The sequence below is a fragment of the Triticum aestivum genome, chromosome 7A (genome assembly GCF_018294505.1).
Source record: "Triticum aestivum cultivar Chinese Spring chromosome 7A, IWGSC CS RefSeq v2.1, whole genome shotgun sequence".
Lineage (NCBI taxonomy): Eukaryota > Viridiplantae > Streptophyta > Magnoliopsida > Poales > Poaceae > Triticum > Triticum aestivum.
This window is the reverse complement of record NC_057812.1, coordinates 435,160,652-435,168,491: the sequence shown is the minus strand read 5'-3', so window position 1 is coordinate 435,168,491 and position 7,840 is coordinate 435,160,652. Positions and strand designations below refer to the sequence as shown.

General features: G+C 38.8%; 1 protein-coding gene across 1 annotated transcript; it reads right to left on the bottom strand.

The window, feature by feature from the left end:
• Positions 1 to 322: 322 nt before the first annotated feature.
• LOC123147409 (exosome complex component RRP42) lies at positions 323 to 5,871 on the bottom strand. The gene is made up of 7 exons (XM_044566654.1): positions 5,612 to 5,871; positions 5,475 to 5,531; positions 5,042 to 5,134; positions 3,811 to 3,889; positions 2,242 to 2,366; positions 1,296 to 1,439; positions 323 to 749 (listed from the first exon to the last, which is right to left on the bottom strand). The coding sequence occupies exons 1-7, from the start codon at positions 5,735 to 5,737 to the stop codon at positions 513 to 515; spliced, it is 861 nt and encodes a 286-aa protein (XP_044422589.1). The 5' UTR covers positions 5,738 to 5,871; the 3' UTR covers positions 323 to 512.
• Positions 5,872 to 7,840: the final 1,969 nt, after the last annotated feature.

Sequence of the window (7,840 nt, the reverse complement as noted above, 5' to 3'; positions counted from 1 at the left end):
TCCCCCGATGTCGCCATCTGCCGTCCCGGATCTGCTTCCACGCTGCTGACAACTATTGCATCTACAACACCCTCAGCAGATGCTTAACGGCGTCGCAAGAGTACTTGCTAGTAACCATCCGAGTTTCATGCTTAGGCCCCGCTTGGAATCGCTGTAAGTTGATACGTCCGGATTTACGGGTGTATATTACCGGCCGTAGCGTAACTTTCGTCCGGAATCAAAACGACGGCTGGTGGCATGTATCGTTTTTCAGGGGTATTAAGGAGCTAAACGATAATCCAAACGAGGCCTTAATATAACTCTAATCCAACCACCGAACAGCTACAACAAAATAATTATACAGCAAAACATTTCACCAACGTATGGCACTCGACAATACATAACACCAAAACCAAAAGCTTGTGCAAAACATTGGCAATTGCGGCACCAAGATAGTACATTCTTCTGAGGCATTAGCAAGGTCAACTACGGGCGGTCAGCGTGATCACAGTATCTTCTATGCTTCTTTTTCTCTACTCGTCCGCTGCTGCTTCAGCAGCTGCGATTGCTGATTCCAGTAGAGTATAGTACCGTTGGCTTACATTCTTGGCCACGGATATCATATCAAAAATGACGCTTGGATCCAACCCTGCGCCTCCCCTCTTGGTTAACCCACATATCTGGCCATGGCTGTTGACTGAAACGGAAACCGCAGAACTCATCTGCGATTCCTCCTCCGAGGTGGCATCAACAATGTAGTGCTTACCAACCTGTCTCAAGAACAAGTATATCACAAACTAGCAAATGTGATACATATATACACAGGAATGCATTTAGGAACACAACATAAGCAACCATCTAGTCATAAACACGAGAAAATAAAGAGGGCTGTTTTTCGACTAAACTAATTGTAGCACCAATGTTTACTAGAAACTGGTGCTGCACAACAGCTTGAAACATACTTTGCCGCTGGAACATCAAAATGGAGACAACCAAAAGTGAATTTAATAGTAAACTCAATTTGAATGACCATCATGTTCCTATCAAATTCTGATTATTATGATGCTACAGGTTTCTAAACCATTCAATAATCATGCAACTAATATACTCCCTCCATTTCTAAATATATGTATTTTTAGAGATTCCGAATGCGGACTAGATACGGAGCAAAATGAGTGAATCTACACTTTAAAATATGTCTATATACATCCGTATGTAGTCCTTGTTGAAATCTGTAAAAAGACATATTTAGGAACGGAGGGAGTAGCATACTTCTTGGCAACAACTCAAAGAAAAAGAAAAAGGAAATCATATACCTTGGTCAATGTAATTATGACAGGCACACCAGAAGTGTCGAATTGCAAAAATTCTTCATCACTGATATCAACCTCAGGCTCCCCATCCGTTTCATTGTTAAGAGAAACATTAACTTTTGGTATACCTGTATCACTCAAAGCTACCTGCAAATAAGTACACAGAATATTAGTACTCCGCAAATGTACAAACCTCTTTTGTCTTAATTAATCATGCCAACCAATGCAATATGCACTAGACAGCACAGCACAATCATCAAGCATAACACAAATAGTTGACACTTGATAGCAACGCATGTAACAGAGTAGAAACTGCTGAAAATGACCCAAAGTCAAGCAATTCATCAAAGATTTACAAAAGTAACTAGAACTAATGCCTTGTTTACTAACTCCAATATAGCTCCGTGTTCTACGTTCCGAAAATCACATTGTTTCAAACAGCACCCTTTAAAAGTCTACCAAGGAACTCAACTACCGATTAAACTGGGGGATTTGCATCAAAACCTCATGCATGGAAGCCAGCAGAAATTGTGATAGCTGGCCTCCACAAACCATGATTTATATTTCACAAATTTGTTCTGCCTCGATGCCAGCGAATGACACAAAACAAATTTATCTGGGATTGATAAGCTCTGCAGCTACCAGTACATAAACAGAGATAAGAACAAAGAAGTTCAGTATAGTTTATATTTTTGAAGTTAAAGGACTGAGGAAGTATAATGGGAATCCGTATGCTTCCATTTGTTCCTTCTTTGTATCCCAACATAATGGCTAAGTCAGTCCTTTCATTCTCCATAGCCATTAGAATGGAGTACAAGAAAATGGATGACACTTTTTAACCAAAAATATGCTGAATTAACGCTCCTGACTTTACTGACACCTTCAATAAAAGATATAACTTGGCACTTCAAGGGATACATTGGGTGAAGCAATGGAAACCACATACTACCTTTATCGCAGCTGCCAGTGCATCAAGCAAATTACCATCAGAACTGACCACAAGTCCATCAATGTACAGATCCCAGCAGGCTTTTCCCTCAACAACAATCAGAGACGATAAATCGATTGCAGCCCCTGAAATGTGCATTGTTGCATGTGGGCTCAATTAGATGGAAACAGTTATTGATACCAAGTGATGGTCTATTTGCAGTCTTCTAGAAAGAAAACAATATAAAAACATAAAATAATGAAAATCCACTCTCGTTGAAGTTTTCTTGACTACAAGAAGAGGACATCAGAAACAGAGCTGAATTTGGTTAAATCATTAAAATCCAAACAGGATCTTCTCTTAATGGTTAACCCAAGGAATTCACGAGCAGACACAACTTGGCAGATCGGAGAGGAACCTATAAGCTGGCAGTGTTTCACTTTTCTATTTTGGACAGATTGATTACCATACCAGTGTCCATTGGTGGATAGCCGCCCGATGTTTCTAAACCGAACTTAAGTTCATGTTTGGGCAATAACCGTCTATTGCCTAAAATATAGGCTTCTTCATTTGGAAATGACTTGCTATCCTCGCCTATTCCTACCAACTAAATTAATCACAACCGACTATTCAAACCTGGCAGAAAGTGCAAAACCACAGATGTAAAGAAAATACAGACGTACACATCTTTCTGAAGAAGGAAATAATCTGACTAATTTGCTTGCTGTCCAGAAGGGTTTACTGCCTGATGTGCTTGCTAAGTTATAGCAGTTTTAAATGGAAAAGTGTTGTAGTGATGCATATCTCGATAGACTATCATGAATAGAAAGTGTTTCACAGTTTCTTATAAAAACCTTTTTTAGGTTCAAATTTATACATATGAACTTGAACCGGTTTACCAAATCCTGCCCGGGAGCACAAAATCTGTAACCACCAGTTAGCAGCACTTTTGGCTTAAAAACGGAACCCTGCCTACAATTATTCCATGAGATAATCCATCTCAAGTTAAATAAAGGCAATTACACCATGCGATAATCCATCGACGAATCGGCGACTGACTGATGGCAATAGTGAAATTGACATGCCTGAGCTATTAAAAACCAAGGAAAATAAATTGTAGTTGATGTATCTTAGTGAACTTTGCTTGCGGATTGGTGCATCCAAATATCGAACTGCAATTCACTTGATAACACAAGTTTGATGTAATGAAGTTAATATCTGTGTAGGGTTGTGCTTCCAGTATGAAAAAATGTACTGAAAAAATTGCTTAAAGCAATGTTCAAAAAGTAGGCATAATTGAAATCAGGCAAGAAAAATGGTATCAGATTTTATATCAAGTTTTTATGGAAATATTCAAGTATAGTATAACAAGTTAGGAGTGTAAAGCTGCATGAAATCGATGTGCACTGCAATTCCAATGAAGGCTTCAACAAAAACTGCGTGAGGGGCTTGCAGTACTTGTTTCTTGAGTCACAACTATAAGCAACCAAATAGAGTCCAGCAAGATCAAAACAAGATATGAGACTGAGACGTCTATTAAAAAAGATAAGAGAGACACAATTAATTGTGAACAATAAAACTGTATGTTACCTGCCCCACTTTTACCACCCAGTAAACATCTTTGCAGCGCAACAGAGAGCTCAGCAGACAATTCTTCCGAACCTCTACCCTAAATAAAATTAAATTTAGGGCAAATAAGTCAATTATGAGCCAAAAAAACTTTCAAACGGAATGTGATCAAAAGCAAACAAAAACAATTTCTGATATAGCTGTGTTTGAAAGTCAAGGATGTTCAGTCTGCTTTTTCTCTCGCATAGCAATCTACTGCTCTGATGTACAGCTCTGCCCCTTATGAGTTGTGCATTTGTCTAACAAAATAGTAATTAGGCTTGTACTCCTAATTAGTTTAGATCTTTTAATAATTAGCACATGAATGCTTTAACTAATACTACCTCCTTTCTGCTAGGAAAGTCCCATGTGTATCCCTAGATCGCCAATTCGACGAATGTAATATAAATTGTATATCACATTGTATATTTGTTGTATATCATTAGAAAATATAGCATCTAAAGTTTTCAATGGTATATCTGTTGTGATACATAACTCGTGTTATGTTGGTTCAATTGTCGACCTAGGGATACGCGTGGGCCTTTTAAGCCGGATAGGAGGTAGCAGCATATACATTTTGTTACATGGTGCATAGCAGGAACATATTTTTGTACTTCAATGCTTATTTAGCTTTAATGCATACTGTGATTACATAAGGAGTGCATCGTTGAAAGGAACCTATCTGCAAGGCCAAATAATAATGATACTCCCTCCTTCCATCTATATAGGGCCTAATACATTTTTCGAGACTAACTTTGACCAAATGTTAAAGCAATAATGTATGACATGCAACTTACACAAAGCATACCACCAAATTCATATGTGAAAGGAGCTTCCAATGATATAATTTTCACATTATGCATCTTATGTACTATTAATCTTGTCAAAAGTCAAATGAGGTCTAGAAAAACACATTAGGCCCTATATAGATGGAAGGAGGGAGTATCAAATATCAAATAGCTTTTGATATTTCTTCACAGTATTACTAATGACCACACTACTCTTCATAGCCAACAATTCCATCATTACAATACAAGTATCCATTGTTCAGTGAAGACAATCAGCAAACCAGCTCATGTCTATGTCTATTACATAAAAGAACCACATGAGATAACCTAAGTATAACACAGAAATAGTTGGTGATTCATCAGATTATTAACATAAGAGACTATTCTGTTTTTTCAGTATGATCCAAGTACAATGCATTACCAACCTCAAACATAGGCGCAGCAGTTGGACTACAATCAACATAAATGGAAACTTTTCCTTTGTCGGGATGAAGAATGGTTGGTTTCCCCAACTCAGCCTGCAGATGAATATTGACAGTAAGAAAAGAAAAACGTAAAAATAGAACTAAAACAGAGGAATAAGTAGAATAGAACATGCCAAGAGTTGTTTTTTTATCTCAAAGCTCTCTACACCGACAAAATATGAATGTGAATCACAATATTAGAACAATAAATGCCAAATGATAGACAGTTAATTCTTAAGCTCAATGTCAGAGGATTGTCATTTTCTTGCTATGATTTTCAAAACAGAAACGTACTGTATAATGCAAGATATCTTCCATAGGGCAGAAATTATCATACACATAGACAATACACATAGACACGTACTGTATAATGCAAGGAAGTAAGGAAGCATACCTTGACGCTGGCGATAACTTCGGTCGCACCCATCCTAACACGCGCCGAGCCGTTGGCCTACAAGCACCACCACCCAATCCGAAAAAAGATTAAGCACGGTAGCAGCACCGAGGAAGGAGTACGAATTCTTCACATACCTGAGGGATGATTCCTGTCTCGACGGTGAGGGCCCGGAACTGCAGCCGCGTGCGGCCGTCGGCCCGGAGGTCCTGCGCGATGCCGCCGCGGATGAAGTGCTTCTCCCCCTCGGAGAGCCCCACCATCGTATCGTCCTGGGCACGGCGCGAGGCGGGAGAGCCTTGCGGTGGCGGCGCGGAAGGCGGAGGGAGCTTGGGGTGGAGCTTGGAGGGTGGTAGGGTGCGAACGGTTGTGACGAGCGATTGTGGAGCGAGAGAAACAGAGGCTTGCGTGTAATATTATCAGCGGCCCCCTGGGTAACTTGGGCCGGACGTCGAGTTTTGGGACGCACTATTTGCCAGAAAACACACGGCGCGGTATTGGGCGGCCCAGTAACCGCGCCCATCATCATGCTGACGTCATGTTGTTTCATCAAAGAACAACAAAAATAATAAAAATTACATACAGGTCCGTAGACCACCTAGCGGCGATTACAAGCACCGAAGCGAGTCGAAGGCGCGCGGCTATCATCGCCGCTCCCTCGTCGGATCCGGGCAAAACTTATTGCAGTAGACAGTCATGAATTCGTCGTGCTAAGGCCCCATAAAACCAATGCATCAGAACAACAACCGCCGCCGATAAAGAGTAGCATAGATCGGAAGAACCTGAAAATACACAAACATAGACGAACGATGACCAGATCCGAGCAGATCCGCCGGAGACACACATCCACACGCCCACCGGCGATGCTAGATGTACCACCGAGACCGAGGCTAGGCGGGAAGAACCTTATTCCATCTTTAAGGAGTTGCCGCCGTCTCGCCTTACTAAGCAGGACAAAAACCCTAACAAAACTTAAAAAAACATCTAAAAACAGAGCCATCCCGCCAGCAAGGGCCGGGATCCACTACGCCCCATGACCCTAAGACCACCGGAGACGAGGCAGACCGGCGGCAATGCCGGCGGGATGTAGAGGAACCCTAATCTTTCTTCCTTCGGGAGGAGGACATAAAGATAATATATTTTTTTGTTTTTTAATTTTCTGTATTTCAAAATTTTCTAAACATATACTCCCTCTACATAAAATTATTTTTTAAACACAGTACAATTGAAGTCACTCACATACACTCACGTACACAAGCATACACAGATACTCTACCCCTATGAGCACCTCCGAGACACTAGGCTCGCATAGTATTTTGAGATTTTATGAAGTCACCACTGGCGTCTTGTAGTCAACGGGAACATCTCCTTCCACTCAACGAATATTTCCGGAAGCCTGAAATAAACCTAGAAATAATGGGAGCACCAATGTCAAGTCTAGAACTTAAACTCTGGTGGGCTGGGAATACCACTGTTCTCACTCTGTATTAAAATATAAGAAGACTAAAAAAATCAAAATATAAGACATTTTTGACACTATGTCAAAAAAATATAATACGTTTTTTCACATTATGATAGTGCCAAAAACTGTCTTATATTTTGATACGGAGGTAGTATATTGCAAAAGAAACTTTAAATAAAAATTTAACAATGCTAATCTTGCATTTGAAAAAAAATTAAACATGTATAAAAATGTTTCTGATTGATATATATACAGAAATGTACAATGTGACTAAAAAGTGTACTCCCTCTGATACAAATTAATTGATGCAATCTCTGTACAAACGCAGACTCTGTACAATATTTTACATTGTATGAAGGCTACGTCAATTAATTTGGATGGAGGAAGTACAAAATATTAATCATGTGTATGAAATATGTTAATCGTGTGTACGGAAAATGCTTGTGAAGTTTAAAAAATGTCACACAATTTCAGAAAATGTGCGTGACATTTCAAATAAAATATTTATACAATATAAAAATTGTTTGTGCAATTCAGAAAAATTGATTCATCCATTAAAAATGTACATCACATTTAAAACAAATGTTCACAAGTTTCACAAATGTGTTCATGACATTTAAAAAAGCATGCTTGTACAATGTAAAAATGGTTTGCATGGTTCAGAAAAAAAATTAACATTGATTTTTTTCCAACGTGTATTCAAAAATTTAACATGTATTAAAAAAATGCTTAAAATGTTTTTGTAAAAATGTTAAACATGTATTTGGATTTAAAATTTCATGAATTTAAAAATTATTCTCACTTCCAATAAATGTTCTCAAATTTTAATAAATGTGCACATATATAAAAAAAGGTTTTCAATTTTGGAAACTATCATGAATTGAAAAACATTAAACTTAAATAA